At 36.7% G+C, this 16,064-nt stretch overlaps 1 protein-coding gene across 8 annotated transcripts in view; it reads left to right on the forward strand.

Moving 5' to 3' along the window:
* Positions 1-16,064, forward strand: part of Mef2a (myocyte enhancer factor 2A) — a 152,391-nt gene that overhangs the window by 62,193 nt on the left and 74,134 nt on the right. For all 8 annotated transcript variants that reach the window (XM_008849518.3, XM_029554313.1, XM_008849517.3 and 5 more), the window contains one exon: positions 7,723-7,914. In XM_008849518.3, the coding sequence (XP_008847740.1) occupies positions 7,861-7,914 (54 nt within the window). In that variant the 5' untranslated portion in view covers positions 7,723-7,860. The remainder of the gene's footprint in view (positions 1-7,722; positions 7,915-16,064) is intronic.

The following is a 16,064-nucleotide window of genomic DNA, read 5'->3' on the forward strand; positions in this document are numbered from 1 at the left end:
TACTTGTTCAAAGTAGCAGGGAGGTCCCTGTGCCTGAGCTGCTGCCGTGTCCTACTAGAGCATCAGTTCCAATGTTTTGGACGTTGGCATTTCTATTGCGCTCTGCCTGTTGTTCACATTCATCTTGGTAAGCAGCTTTCCATAAAAGGAAATCACCTCCCTATAAGCAAGCACGAGTGATATTCTGCCAATCATAGGGGGTATTGGCCGAATGACTGATTGTATCTAATAACTGACCAAACCAGGGGTAGTGAATGCCATCCTCAGCTGCTGCCTTATGCAGCTTCCTTAAGGTATCATGAGACTATAGATTCCAGACATTGGGGTTCTATTGTCCCTGATTGACGGTAACCAGGAAAAACTGTGGAAAATCACCCATTGTATCATAGGAGAGGGGCCTAGGTGGGAGGGGCTTCCAGTCCTCTGGGAGGATGAGACGGAGGGAGGGGTAGATGGACTGGGGGGAAACTTCCTTAAAGCCAGTATAAGATGGCGGAGGGTAGCTACCACCCCATAATGGTGGAGCAAAGGCAGTCTTAACTTCCTGTTTTTCATCAAGGGCGCTCTCAAACCCCAATTCCTCATTTTTTATATCATCATTAGCAGTCATTGTTTCATCAGAATAAGAATCCATTAGTTTGGAAATGTCTGGGACAGGCTGTCCCCAGCATCCTGTTATTGTATGTGCTCATCTGTCTCCTTTAATAGGAGATTGTCCTGTTCAGGGGCTTTGGGGGGAACCCCCCCAAAGGGAGGCCAGAATGGCTGTCACAATGGGGTAGAACAGCCCAGACCGTGGGTGTCCCTCCCTGACTTCTCTATGCCAGGTCAAGAATAAAATGCAAGCCCATTGTTCAGGATCTCAGGAACAAGAATCTGTAAACCAGGGGGCAAGAGCTAGTACTTTATCTAAAACCATAGTTATATCCTTTTCTGTTACCCTAATAACCCTAACCCTAAGCAGTGCAGCAGTGCGGGGGCCGGCAGCAGCTGGATGACTTCCCCATACCAGAGGTCACTCACCCTGCAAGACATACCCAAAGGGACTCAGGAACCTTTCAAGGAGACGATTGGCGAAGACAGGAGCGGCACGCCCAACTGAAGATCACAAGTCGGAAGAAAAAGCAGAACAAAACAAAAGCGGCGAGCAACCACGGGAAGAGCACCTAGAACGGGGGCATCGGGAGCCCAAGATGTTACAGCTTAGAGTGTTACAGCTCTGCGGGGAGGGGGGTTCCAGCCCCACATTTGAGCGCCAGCTGTGGTCACCAGCTGTGGCTGCTCTCTGACTGTGGCCGCTCTCCTGCTCTCTCAGTTCCTCCGATCAGTCGTCGGGTCCGGACCTCAGGGCTGGCGAGGAGTCTTCGCCAGCGTCACCACATTCAGACGCAGGAGACCAGGTTCAGTTACACAGATCTGCTTTATTGCAGGAAAGTATGGGCTTATATAAGGGTAATAGTCCAATCATAACACAGCATATGGGATCCCTTATTAGCATGGCAGAGTAGTATCCTATTACACTCTAGTAGGCCAGATGCCCTATTAGCATAAGTTTCAGTTTCTCTAAGTTTTGGATTCCTGGAAACCGTGTGACTTACATAGTTTTCTCTCTGATAAGAAACAGGAAGCACTGCATTCCAGCACGATAGGTATGTAAGGCAAAAGGCAAAATCAGTCACAAGATTTTCCACAACAGATGTGATAAATTATAGGATCCTAGTGGGATCAAAGGATGATTGCTGTTAGGTTATTAGAATTTGTGAAGTGGGAATATAGGACATGATGGTTAGAGATATACATCATAATTAATAATTTATTATACTATCCGAGCGTGGTAGCACATGCCTGTAGTCCCAGCACTTGGGAGGCAGAGGCAGGCGGATCTCTGAGTTCAGGGCCATCCTGGTCTTACGTATAAGTTCCAGGCCAGCTGGGGCTACAGGGAGACCCTGTCTCAAAAAGACCAAAATAATAATAATAATAATAATTTATACTAGCAGATTTTTGTTGTTTATTTGTATTAGTCTTCATGTGTACTGTGCAAATAAGGAAAACTAGCCTACCTTCCCTTTTCCAGGAAAGCTTTTGGGACTGTTTTCCTTATTGCTTTTGCTACAGACTTCTCAATTTTATTATACAGTTCCTCAAAAGAACTTGCTATTGATCATTACAGTATAGTTTCCTATTAATCTTTGCTTTTACCTTTAAAAATTTTTTTATTATGGGGGTGCTGGAGAGATGGCTCGGCAGTTAGGAACACTGGTTGTTCTTGCAGAAGACCTGGGTTCAAATCCCAGCACCCACATTCTGGGATTAGAGACCAGTTCCAGGGGATCCGACAGCCTCTTCTGTCCTTCACGGGGATTGCACTACATGGGTGCACTTACCTTCATTCAGGCAATACACGCATACACGTAAAATAAGTAAAAAATGTAAAAAAAAAAAATTATTGTGGGGACTGGAGAGATTGCTCAACAGTTAAGAATGCTGACTGCCCTTACAGACAATCCCACAAACAGGCTAATGACTGTAATTCCAGTGCCAGGGGATTTGATGCCCTCTTATGGCCTCCATGGGAATTGCATGCGCAGATACACTAACATTTATGCAGGCAAAACACTCATACACATAAGCTAAAATTTTTATTATGATTTGTTTTATTTTGGGTAATCCTTTGAGATGGTTATTTAGAATTTGGTGTTTTACCTTTCTCCTCTTCCCTGTATATGTATCTTAAAGCTGACATTTTTTTTTCTCTAAGAAAAAGCTTTAGCTATGTCATATATTTTGTTATAAAGATAGCAGTTCATGAAAAAGTTTTATAATTCTTATTTTTTTACAGTATGAATTATTTGAAGTTTGTTTCTTAGTAGTGTGTGTATGTATATATGTATAATATGTGTGTGTATATATATATATATATTTATATAGGTTCTCGGGCTAATTTTTTTGTTCTTAATTTCTAGCTTAATTCATCTGAGATTAGAGACCATGTCTGTCCTTTACCATTTGTTCAGATTTAGTTAATGGTCCAACGTGTTGTCACTTTTGGTCAGTGTTTGTAGTTAGGAAGAAAACATTTCCTGTGGTTGTAGATAGTTTTGTGTGTCAGTTTGGTTGTTTACCTTGTTAAGTCTTTGTTCATTTTGGTCAGCTTGTTCCTTCATTCTGATCTGCTTGTTCTGTCAGTCCTGGAGATGGCTCTGCTAAAATCAGCTTGATGTAGTTGTAGATTGCAGATAGTTCTTTGAGGGTTAGCTTTGTGTATAGTCATACTTTTTGTTTCTTATTTAAAGTTTATTTAGGAACCTTTTTTGCATATATAGTGCAGTGCAATAGTTAAAATCCTGTGGGAGAATATATTCCAAATACAATTGGTGGATATTGGAATCTCACATAGACATTTTAAAGTACTTATACTGTGTTAAAAGAGATCTGTATTGCTGGCAGTAAGACGTTACTCTAAAAGCCTTTGAGTCATTGCCTGCCCCATGGATTTGTCATGAGCATGTTTCTAATCGCCTTTTATATTTAGCTAAAGATTTATAGAATGTACAGAAATGTTGAAAAGTGTTCAGTTGTGTGTGTGGCATGAAGTCATGTAGTAAGCATTTTCTATCCTAACCGTGGTAATTTACTTCTATAAATGGGACATTTTTTGCATTTCAGTTAAATTTTAAAAAGTGAAATGATTACTGACCATGAATTAATAATGTGTAACATAATTTTCTCACTTAAAAATGGCAAACAAGCTTTCGTTTACAGTGTTTGCCCAGAATATATGTATTTTAAGAACAGGTTTCTGACTGTCTGATACTAGGTATTACCTCTTCCTGGTGAAATGAACTTTAAAAAAAATCACTTTCATTCATTTATGTGATGTGTGTGTGTACACACACATGTGGAGGCCAGAGGACAACTTGGGGGTGCTTTTTTCTCCTTAACCATTGGGTCCAGGGATCAAACTCTGGTGTGACGAAGTGTGTGGCAAAAGTTGCCTTTACCTGCTGAACCATCTCACTGGCTGGAATAGAACTTTTGTTATCGTAAAATGTCTATGTCTTCACCCCTATTTATGTGTTTATCCCACTTTGAAGTTTGCCTTGATAAGCTGCCTACATAATTTTCCTTTGGTCTGCATTTTACACAATTCATCTTTCTGTTTTTGTGTCCTTACATGAAAGTATTGCCTCTGTAGTCATATGATAGGGTTGTTTTTAAATGAGATTCTGTTATTTTTTTTTAATTAGAGGTTTAATTTTATTATGTAAAATGTAAATACCCTTGTACTTGGATTAAATCTGTCACTTGCTTACTTGCTTTCTATTTGTATCTTCTTCCTTGCCTTCTTTTGAATTATTAATCCATTTTTTGCCCTTGTAGCTTTTTAAAGATACCCATACTTTTACTGTTCTTGCAGTGGTTTACTCTAGAGATTGTGAAATGTATTCTTATTAAAGTCTAAAGTAAATGAGATCTCCCCATTTCCTCATGAATAAATTATTTTAGAGCACTTTAACTTCATTTGATAGCCTCCCAAATTCTATCCTATTATTTTGCGTAGTCTAATATTTTAAATCCTACCAAGTATTATTCATTTTGGTTAGTATGTATTTAGAGTTATTTATGCACCCTGTTTTGGGCATTAAATTTTTTGTGTGCCTATTGAAGCCACATCTGGTATCTAGTTTTCCTTTTACTTGAAGATGTTCCTTCAGTCTTTTCTGATGACAGATTCTGTTTCTCTTTGCCTAAAAATATCCCTGTATTGACTTTCAGTCTTAAAGGATACTTTTCTTAGATACTGACTTCTGGTTTAGTATTCTTCCTCCTGCTTTGTAGCACTTGAAACATATTATTTGTTGGTGTTGAAGCTTTATTGTCTATGTTAAAATCTCACAGTTTCTTCTTGAAGTGATTTTTCCAAATAAATTTTTTCCTTCCTTCTTTTAAGAGCTTTCTGTGAGGTGACACAAGTTCTCCTTTAATAAGACTAAGTATATTTATTATTATTATATTTATTTTACCTTGGGATTTGTAGAGTTTCTTTAACTGTAACTTGATACCTCATTAGTTTTGAAACTTCTTAGTGACCATGCTTTCAAACATTTCTATTTCATCCTTTTTCTTCCCAGTCTGGAACTTCATCTGTACATGTTTTGGGGTCCTTTTCCATGTCTTGTAATGTTCCATATTCTTTTGTGTTTCTTATTTTCATGTCTCTTTATTTCTGCCAAAGTGTTTTCTTCTTTCCTCTGTTCTAGTTTGCTGGTTTTCTTTTCTTTTTTTGTTGTACCTTATCTATTATTAAATCAATTCATAAGTTTCTTTTCAAAGTTGTATTTTTAACCTTCCATTTTAAAATTCATTCTTTTAATTACTTAAACACATTAACTCAAAATCTTTCTGATATCATTATATTGCTCAACTGTAGGTCAGTTTCAATTATCATTTTTAGTTGCTTGGGGGAGGTGTCATGTTTGGCTTCCTTTTGGGGTTGTGGTTTAAGACAGGGTCTCACTATGTAGCCCTGGCTGGTCTGGAACTCCTATGTAGACAGACCAAGCTGGCCTTAGAATCACAGAGATTTGCCTGCCTCTGCCTCCAGGGTGCTGACATGGCTTCTAGGCTTTTTTTTTTTTTTTTTTTTTTTTTTTTAAACTGAATTGTAGGTAGACTAATAGCTGTCACTAGTGCAGATTGCCTAATTGTAATATGGAATTGAGGGGAATGTTGCTGTTCTTTCCTCCCTGTGTGTGTTACTCTGTTTCTCTTTTCTCTTCATGCCTCAGAGTAAGCCCTTTGGCTCTCTCTGGATACTGGTGTACTTCCTTAGGCTATTTCTCCTGGGCAGGCCCTGAATAGAATTTTTGTACTTTAATTTGTGGATGCATTAGAAGTCCTGTCAGATTTCTCAGCCTCAGTCAGTAGATTTAGAATCCACAGGCAAAAATGAGTCCAAGACAGGTTTCCTCTAGATCTCAATTCTGCACATTATCACTGTCTTGAAAGTTGCAATGCCTTAAAACATACTGCTTTTTGGTTTGCTTTTCTAGTTGTTCTAAGAAGGTTGATTTGTAATACCCTGCTCCACAACTGTCATACAAAATGTTCAGATACATAGTAGAATTTGTAGTTGTTCCAATTATAGAAGATAATGTGTGTGTGAATCCTTGAGGCAGAGAAGATCTGGCATACTTTATAAGTTAAACCTCTGCAGTGAAATGTATGAATGTGTATGAGATGCACAAATCTTGCTGTTACAGTTCAAATTTTTATGGTAAAGAATTAGAGTGTGATTTGTTCTATTTGTTCATAGTGCAAATTTGCTTACGTTCCACGTCTTTCAATTCCTTTAGTGTTTGTTCCTTCTTTTGTCTGGGGCATTTGCACATACTATTCTTTGCCATGTGTGTAACATCTTTGTATTCAGGTTTGAGTATGCGACATATTCAGGGAAGCATTTTCTTCCATTGATCATTTGTATGAGGGTTTGATATCTTTTTCCCCTGTGGACTCTGAACTTTGTGAGATTGGGAATCATGTATTTCTTTTTCTTTTCATCTTGCCTCTTCCCTCCCCCTTGTGTGTATCCTTTTGATATACTGGGGATTGAACAGGGCCTCTAGCATGCTAGGTAAGCATTGTGTTACAGAGCCACTGAACATATCCCTAGCTGCCTCTTGACCATTTTATCTTCATGCTTGCTTCAGTATTTGGAAGTACATTTATTGTAAGCAAGTAATGAATGAGTAGGCTATCATTGTAGGTGTTACAATTGTATAAGTGAAAAAAATCAAGAATGTGGAAGGAGTAAGCAAAGATACATTGATGATCGTGCTGAATGTGGTAAGAAGCAAAAAGCCTATTGCTTTCAAGCAAAAGCTACGTTTAACCAATCCCTGGATTGCATGATACAGTTGAAGTTTTATACATAAATGGATATACTGTTAAAGACTGAAGCTCAGAATTTACACATCTGTATTCATCCCCTTCCCTAAAGTTGCTTGCAGTTTGTTCTACCAAGAGAACTGAATTTTGACTGACAAGGAGTATTCAATAAATGACCAAAGAAATAATATTTCATTTAAATGCATAATAATATAAAGGTTATGCAGTAGTATCTTTGTAGATTTATGAATAGTAGTAATAATTTGGCTTGATGGTGAAACGATTTAGAAGGACTTTGAAAGGCAGATCGTGGTCATCCCTACTAGTTACTCCTTACACGGAGGTCATCAGAAGTTTTTTAAGGAATATTCTGTGTTGGTGAAAACAGATGGTTCTAGAGTCTTAGCTACCAGAGATCTTATGCTAGTGTTTGCTCCTTACTGAGTGACCTTTGGCATATTACTTAATTTTTCTTTGTCTTAGTATCCCTAGTCTTCCTATTTATAAAATGGAGATAATTATGTCTAACTCTAAAGATTCTAGATAGGGTTAACTAGAGATTTTCCATACTTAGAAAAATGTCTAGCACATAGAAAAATCTTAGTAATATTGGCTGTTGTTGCTGTTATGTACATTGATAAAATCCCAAGCACTGTACTTAAATTTGTTTAGTCAGAGCTAAAGGCACAAGGAGATCCCCATTTTCTATAATCAAAAATTCTGATTAATAATGCTTCCTATATGAACTTAAAAACAGATTTGCAATTTGTTAACACTTTCATGTTTACAAGTGTACAGAACTGAAATCTTCTAATTTGTATTTTCTTTTAGATTGTATTGAAAATTTCAGCTATAGCCCTTGGACTGGAAGCTGAAATAATAGAAGCTGTGTACGATGCATTAGGATATTGAAGAAAATTAATTTTTGAATTAATTATTTGTAATACAAGGAAGGAAACGTGACTGAAAATGGGGCGGAAGAAAATACAAATCACACGCATAATGGATGAGAGGAACAGACAGGTAAATGAAATTTTAATTTATTTAATCAATCATAATATTCTTAAAACAGAGGATAGAATGATTGAATCCTTCTTAAACTTAATTTCAACTTTGTAGTTCCAAAGCAAATGAAAAATTTTAGACATAAAATTGTGTCTTTTTGTTCATATGCTTTAAAACTTTTATTATAGGAAAGAAAGGTGTATTATCTCATGTATCCTATAAATGATGTAGATAAACAGGAAAAGTAAAATCAGTGTAATCCTACCATTTATACTCATTGTGTAGAGTTTTTATAAGATATTTAGTCTTTGCTACATTGATAGTGTTTATTAGTCTTATGTGATTGTTTTCAAATTATTGTTTCTCTTGTCAATATTAGGTAATTCTTAAGTTAGCCACAGTTACCAATGAGTGTGTTCCTAATGAGTTATGTTTTCTGATTAACCACAAAGTAATAAGAACAGTTTTTTTTTTTAATTGGGTCCCTCTGCTCTAAATTCAATACTGAATTCAATATCATTTACCATTTCTGGGTCTTTTACACAGTGTAAATGTTTTGACATAAGACCTTTGAAACAAGGAACACAGGTTAGGAAAATGGTTTTTATTCTTCATTATCACACGTATCTCTAAAACATTGATGTGTAATACTTTAACTTTAATTGGTAAGTTTGCAATACAGTGTCATTAAACCCTTATAAATTCAGGGTAATTTCAATATGATGCTGATCTATGAAGAGGCCAATTGTATTTAAAACTGACTGGCAATCTGTGGCCCCCACACTAACTGCCCATTTTTCTAAGTATTATTAGAACATTGCTTTGCCCTATGTATTTTCTATGGCTACTTTCATATTACAGCTGTGTTAAGTAATTGACACAGAAACTATAAGACCCATAGACCTCAAATCTTTGATAAGAAAAAGTACACCCTTTGTTTTAAAGAAAAGAATGAAAAAGAATTTCAAAAAATACTGTATTTGTATAACTCATTATTCAGTTCCTGTTCAGTAGGAAGATATGCTATCCCTGGGAAGATTGCGTGTCAGAAGTTTGAAGAATAGCTTTAGAAAACTTAGTGGGGCCAACACAGTTCTGAAAATGAGTTTTGCAGAATCAGTGTAGTAGTTCAGAGACAAAGCTTGACTGAGTAGATAGTGAAGGCATTAGTGGGTGCTATTAGGATAACCTATGGTTTGAAGTATGCCCTTATTTCAGCTCATAAAAACAGCTTAGCAAATATGTATAAGCCCCACACAGCAAGCATGGTACATCAGGAAAACTTACAAAATAGGACATTGATAAAATAATCTTTCCATCATTGGAAAGGAATGATCTTGAGGGCCACAAGAAAACTTCTCAAAACCTAAAGATGATGTGCAGAGGAAGGAGGATCTATTTTGCAAACACATGGAGTCTAAATGTTAAGTAGAGCTTCTTAGAGAACAGCATGCAAGGAGAAAAATAGCATAAAACTCCTCAGTTTTAATCCCATAAGTACCTATGCTTATATTGGGCATAGCTAGTCTGGACCCGTGTGTGGAACAGACTACATATTTAAAGGGAAAGAGGATCTAGGACTATGTAATGGGAGCTTCATAAATTGAGAGAATGACTTTATTTAAAGGATGGGGCCTGACTGAAGAGATGGCTCAGTGGTTAAGAGTCCTTGCTGAACTTCCAGAGGACTTAAAGTTAGTTCCTAGAAACCACATCAGTCTTCTCACAGCTACCTATAACTCGAACTCCAAGGGATCTGACATCTACATGTTCCCCCCCTCCCCCGTCTGTCTCATAAAAATAAATCTTAGAATCTTTCCACTTCCTCTTCTGCAATGATCTTTGAGCCTTGGGAGGCAGAGGTTTGAAATAGATGTCCTATTCATGGATAAGTACTCTGCAGCCTCCTATTCTCTGCACATTTGGCCAATTGTGGGTTTTTGTATTAGAGCTAGAGGAAGTGGATAACCATAAGAAAACAAGAGTCTTCAGACAGCTGGTCAGATACTCATATGAACTCACAGCAATGGGGACAGCATGTACAAGTCCTATGCAAGCTCAAACCAGACAAAATCCCAGCATAGACATGGGGAAGTGGCTATGAAATCCCAACCCAGCCTAACGAACTTTTGGCAACTGATGGCTGCTGGGATGGGGAGAGACTCTTGGTGGGCCTAGTGGATGAACCCACACTGAAGGGCCATATATATATATATGATATGAGAGTACATTAAATTGAATGGGGGACAGTGGGTGTAGGTAAAGAAAGGGGAGTGAGTCTAAATACCATCAAACTATATAATATGAAAACCACAAAAATTAAATTAAAAAATAAAATTATTTTTTTAAAAAGGCAAATCTTTAAAAAAGGTTGGGACCTGTAACTGAAGCTCAGCAGCTAGAATTAGCCTGCTTTTACATTGGACTTAGCTGCTAAGTGTTTTCACTAACCTGTCAAGTGGAGCAGTGATTGTTTGAATTTCTTAGCTACTATCTCAGTAAAGAATGAAGGAAAAAAGATATAGTTGGGCAATTTATTTATTTATTTTTAGATTAGAATAGGCATTTATACATCTATCATAAACTAAAATGGTATCATGATTTTATGATTTTTCAAAAAATGAATTCAAAGTTAAAATTTCTTGAATAAAGACTAGTTTCTTATATCTTTCATTCATCCGAATTATATATTCAAGGGACTGAATTAGATCCTGGGAAATCATTAAAATATATCTATACCCTGCCATGGAGATTTAAATGTATAGCGTATAGAAATAAGCTCAGATATTCGGAGAGTTTATGAAAGGAGCTATAACTTATGGTGGGATAGTTCAGAAAAAGGGTATTAGAAAAGCTAATATCAAGTAGAGTGTTGCTTTACGAGTTCGTGATAGACACATAAAAACCATACTTAAAACCTGAAAGAGCGCATGGAAAATCTTGAAGCTGTGACAGTATCATGCACCTACAAAAGAGCATTTTCACTTTTTTTCCACTTGGTAGGTTCTGGCAAAACTTTGTGTTTGTCCTTTTTTTTGTATTAAGGTAAAGTTCACGGATCTTAACTGTATGATTCAATTGAGTTTGGGCAATAAGATCATAGCCATGTAGTTAACGTGTTTGTCCTTTCTCCTGGTCTTCTAGCCCAAGTAAAGTCATTAACGTGTTCTCTAAACACCATAGATTAAGTGTGCCTATTGTTAGGTTTATTTGAACACTGTGTTCTTTTGAGCAGTAATATGCTTTAGAAATTCACAAGTGTTGCTGTTTCATATGTACGTTTTCACCAGTGGATAATTATGAATAGAACACAATTGATGTATTTATATTTTTCTATTATAAATCAATATTTGAGATTTTTTCTATTTTGATACTATTACGAAGAGTCTGGCTTGAATATTCTTATTTTGTATACATAAACACTTCAGTATATATCTAGGAGTACAGTTACTTAGAGGGGTCATGTGTGCTCAGCTTTTCTAATAGCTGACAAATTTTTCTAAAGTGTTTATACTTAATTTATGCTCTGCTAGCAATGTGTGAGTTCCAGCTGCTTCAAATATGTATCAATACTGGGAATTACCCTTTTCATTTGACCCTTTTCAATAGATTAGCAGATCAACAGTAGTACCCTGTTTTAGTATGAAGTTTCCATGGTGTTTGATGAAATTGTTTCATGTTTTTGTTGACCATCTAAATAACTTGGGGGATGATTGTGTGTGTGATACGCACTTATTTTCCTGTTTTTGTCTAATGGACTGCCTGCTTTTCCTTATGAGTGTACTTTCTCTAATACACCGGTAAGTGCTTTTGTCTACTATAGGCGTTACAGATACTGTTTGCCATTCCATAGTAGTTCTTAATGTTTCTATCTTATACATAGTTTTTTATGTTTTACTTTTATTCTAGACATCACAGGCTGATTTTGTATTTAGGATCCTCCTTTTACCTCATTGAAATACAAGAATGTGCCACCACATTTGACATAAATAACATTATTTTAACACTGTTGAATTAATACCTTTAAAATGTTATTTTATTATATATTCCTGGGTACCTTACCATTGGCTACACCACTGGAGAAAATGCCTCTCATTTCCTCACTAACCATTACTTGTATTAATATTAAATGCTTATTAATCCTTAGGGAAGTTCCTCTCCTTTCACTGAGGGATTGAAAGGGCCACACTTGCACAGATCTTGCATAGCTAAAACTGTGAGTTCAAGAGTGCAACAGCCATGTCATGCCTGGAAGTCAACATTCCACACTAGCCTTTCCTAGTTTTTGAGATGGGAGTTTCATTATGGTGCCCAGCCTATCAAAGATTTGTGGGCTCAAGTGATTGATTCATCTCAGTCTCTTGAGTAGCTGAGTCTACAGGCATGTGGTACCACACTCACCTCAGTTTACCTTTTTGTTCTTTCCTTTATTGGTAAATGCTGTTTGTGTCATATTTAAGAAATCTTTGCTTGCCAAAGGACAGTGAAGATAATTCTTTTAGAATGTGAGGGCATCCTGGCTGTTATGTGCCAGTCCATTAATTGTCAGGGTTGATTTGCTGATCTGGTTTCTAGACAAGCACCCCTCTCCCTCATGTGTGCCTGGTTAAGAAGATAACTTCCCAATAAGGGAGGACTGTTCTTGATCAAGGGTGTATGGGTAGCTTCTCTTCTAGAACCTCCAAACAAGCCCTGAGAAAATTATTCTGTGCTTTCTTCTAGAACTGTTCTTGTTTTACTTTTTGTGTTTTAAGTCTGTTATCCATTAGGAATTTATATTTTGGTTGAAGAGTAGAGGTCAGGATTTATTATTTTCCTAATTGGATACTCAGTGACCTAGTATATAATTCATTGCAGAAACTATCCTTTTCTCTCCTGCCTGTGTTTGAGTCAAATGGCAGTGTATGTGCGAAGCTATTTCTGGACCCTGTATTTTGTTCCATTTGATTATTTGTATATCCTTGCTCAATTCTACACTATTATAATTACTATAATTTGCTATCTGGTAGCACAGTTCACTATTGTATTTCTGCAGAACAGGCTGGCTGTTCGCCTTTTCATTTCCCAGTGAAACTATCAAGTCGATATTTACCCAAGAACAACCTACCAGAAATCCTCTGGAATTCAGATGTTTTCCCACTAAATGTGTGCATCCATTTGAGAAAAATAGAAAACTTTACAATATTAAATCTTACAATCCACCTACATATTTGCCTATCATTTGATTTTCATTAATTCTGTCCATAGTGTCTGATGATTTTTTTGTGTATGGAGCTTTGACATTTTTATCTTATTTCTAGACGTTTGATTTTTTAAATTAGTTTTTGAGCTCTACAGAGGGAGAGAAAGGAAGGAGAGATTATTATTAATAATAGTGTCTGAAAAATGCCATAAAGAAACATCATTTTATAAGCTTTCTTAAAAAAATACACATATAATGTATATGCATGTATGTATATAGCCACAAGCTAACAAAAACCCGTGTCAAAGCATGGGAACTCTCCTTTTGAGTTGTTGGCCAGGGTAGTCCAAGAGACTCCCCTAACAATAAAGGTACTGCCATAGCCCTTCGTTGCCTCCGAGAACTTGAAGCTAAGACCACACTGCTGAAGGCACCACATACTTTAAACATAGGACTTGAAGGAATTGGACTGGAACTGACCAGGAAGACTCTTCCCTTAGGATTGGCTGTCATAGTATCTGCTGCCAAGGGAGAAAAACAATGAATTGTCCTACCCAGCTGTAAAGCCTAGGAATCACAATTTTCTGCCCAGCAAAATATCCCTAATTGTATAATAGTGGCATTTTATCTTGGAATTAACCTACAGTGGTCTAATTGGACTTAAACCTTGCTCAATAGGAGGGAATTCGTGGCTGGTACTATAAACCTAGCCAGCTACCAGTGACTAGAGAGGTCATGACCCTAGAGGAGAACCTACTACTGCCACTAAACCAATATAATTTCTAACTATATTTTAAATACCTATCCTTTTACCCACAAATAAGTGTAGCCCTCACCCCTTATCAAAAAAACTTCTTTCTGCAACAGATGGAGACTCTTACAAAGAGCCACGACTGGTTAAAATGCGGAAAATAAGTGACTGTAGAGTGCCCAGCCCCAATTGCTACATCTGAAATGCAACCCTCATACCTAAGCCTCAGGGAACATCATGGAAGAGGGAGCTAGAAAGATTATAAGAAGTCCAGGGCACCTGCTGATAGATAGTGACTTCTAGACATGACAGGGGAGCCACACTCATGAAATCTCAATAGTATGATTGCCTAAACAAGGACCTGCATAATGACAGTACCAGTTGATATGCCAGTGTGGTTGGGAGAGATGTCACAAGATCACACCTGTAGATGAAGAACTACAATCAATGTCTGTCTTTCTCTTTCTTTCTTTCTTTCTTTCTTTCTTTCTTTCTTTCTTTCTTTCTTTCTCTCTCTCTCCCTCCCTCCCTCCCTCCCTCCTTCCTTCCTTCCTTCCTTCTTTCCTTCCTTCCTTTCTTCCTTTCTTCATGTCCTCTCTCTCTCTCCCTCCCTCCCCCTCTCCCTCTCCCTCCCTCCCCCTCTCCCTCTGTGTGTGTGTGTGTAAAACAGTAGTAAAGAAGAATTCATGGAATGGGGTATGGAAAGAGTTGGGGGGAGGAAAGGGAAAGTGAAAATGATATAAATGTAGTACTCACTTGAAATTCTAAAAAGAAAAACAAGCAATTAAAAATGATGCTATTTTTTCCCAATTTTCTTTTTTAATTTAATTTTATTAAATGTGTGGCACAGCATGATATGGAGGCCCATGAACAGCTGTGGAGTTGGTCTTTTCTTTCCACATTTTTGTAGTTTTGAGGATTGAACTCAGGTTGTCACACTTGTGTGGCAAGTTCCTTTACCAGCCGAACCATCTCACTGGCCCCTCAAATTTTATTTCCTATGGTTTTGTTACTAGGCACTATATATAAAAGTATAGTTCTCTTTTATATTGATCTTGTAGCCGACACCCTGCCTAAAATCACTTAGTGCTTCAGATACTTTAAATGTACTTCCTCTAACCAAGGCTCAAGAGCCTTCATATACTTACGAAAAAAACCCACAGACCCTTTTTTCAAATGTTGAATACAGAGAATAATAGTTTGTAGATTATTGTGTTCATTATTCAGAAGTAACTTGGCAGTGCTGACACTTGCTACAAATGTTTTGATTTGTAAAAGAAAAAAAAATGGGCAATTTAGTCTTTATAATTTTTCCCTAGCTCCATTCTTCTTTCCTTCCAAAAGTGATCACTCTCATTTTCTTTTCCTTTGCATTTGTTATTTCAACAGATGCTCTTTTAGTTTTGTTTCAACATGGTTTTATTTTTACATGATGGCATTATCATTTGTACTGCTTCTCATACTGCACCATCCTTTTGAGATCATATGCCTTCAGTACAGCTCTTCATTTGTCACACATCTATCAAAGAACATGTAAACTATTTCCAGTTTTTTACTGGACATACATTGGACATATCTCCTTGAAAATGGGTACTAGTTCTATGTGTTAAGTATCATTTAGGAAGGAGTTGCTGGTTGAGCACTTCCATCTTCAGCTGTTTCATACCTTTTCCTGTCTTACAAGGTGAAGTGTAACCTATGTTTTGTGGTTTGCCAGTTCTCTGCAGGGTTGTTGATCTTTTTTTTTTTCCTTAGAAGTTCTTTATATTCTGGATATTAATTCTTTTTGTGTTATATTTGTTTCATAAGATATGTTTGCATTTTCTAGAATACTTTTAAAGACTTGTGTATTTATTGGCTTTGCATTGCCTTTACCAGGAGACTATAAGTAGTTCAAATGCCAAACTGTTTATTTCCTAAACTATAATTATTTTTTTTCAGTTCCAAATGGACTTATGAGAAATGTATATATTTTTTAATGGTTGAGTGCATGACTACATTTTAGGCTTACTGTTTTTTCAAATATGTATTCTTTGTGACTCTTTGTTTTTGGTATTGAAATCTATCAATGATCTTCTGGGAAGAATATATTTATCTTAAGCTATAATCTGTGTCTTTTCAATCTTTCCCTTTGTTTCCTCCACTGTATTTTCTTTTTCCTAAGATATATTTGTATGAACAAATATTTGAGCAGATGTTGTTTTTTAATATGTATTTATAAAATTGTTTTGTGTG

The sequence above is a fragment of the Nannospalax galili genome, unplaced genomic scaffold, assembly GCF_000622305.1.
Source record: "Nannospalax galili isolate Female #2095 unplaced genomic scaffold, S.galili_v1.0 scaffold124, whole genome shotgun sequence".
Classification (NCBI taxonomy): domain Eukaryota; kingdom Metazoa; phylum Chordata; class Mammalia; order Rodentia; family Spalacidae; genus Nannospalax; species Nannospalax galili.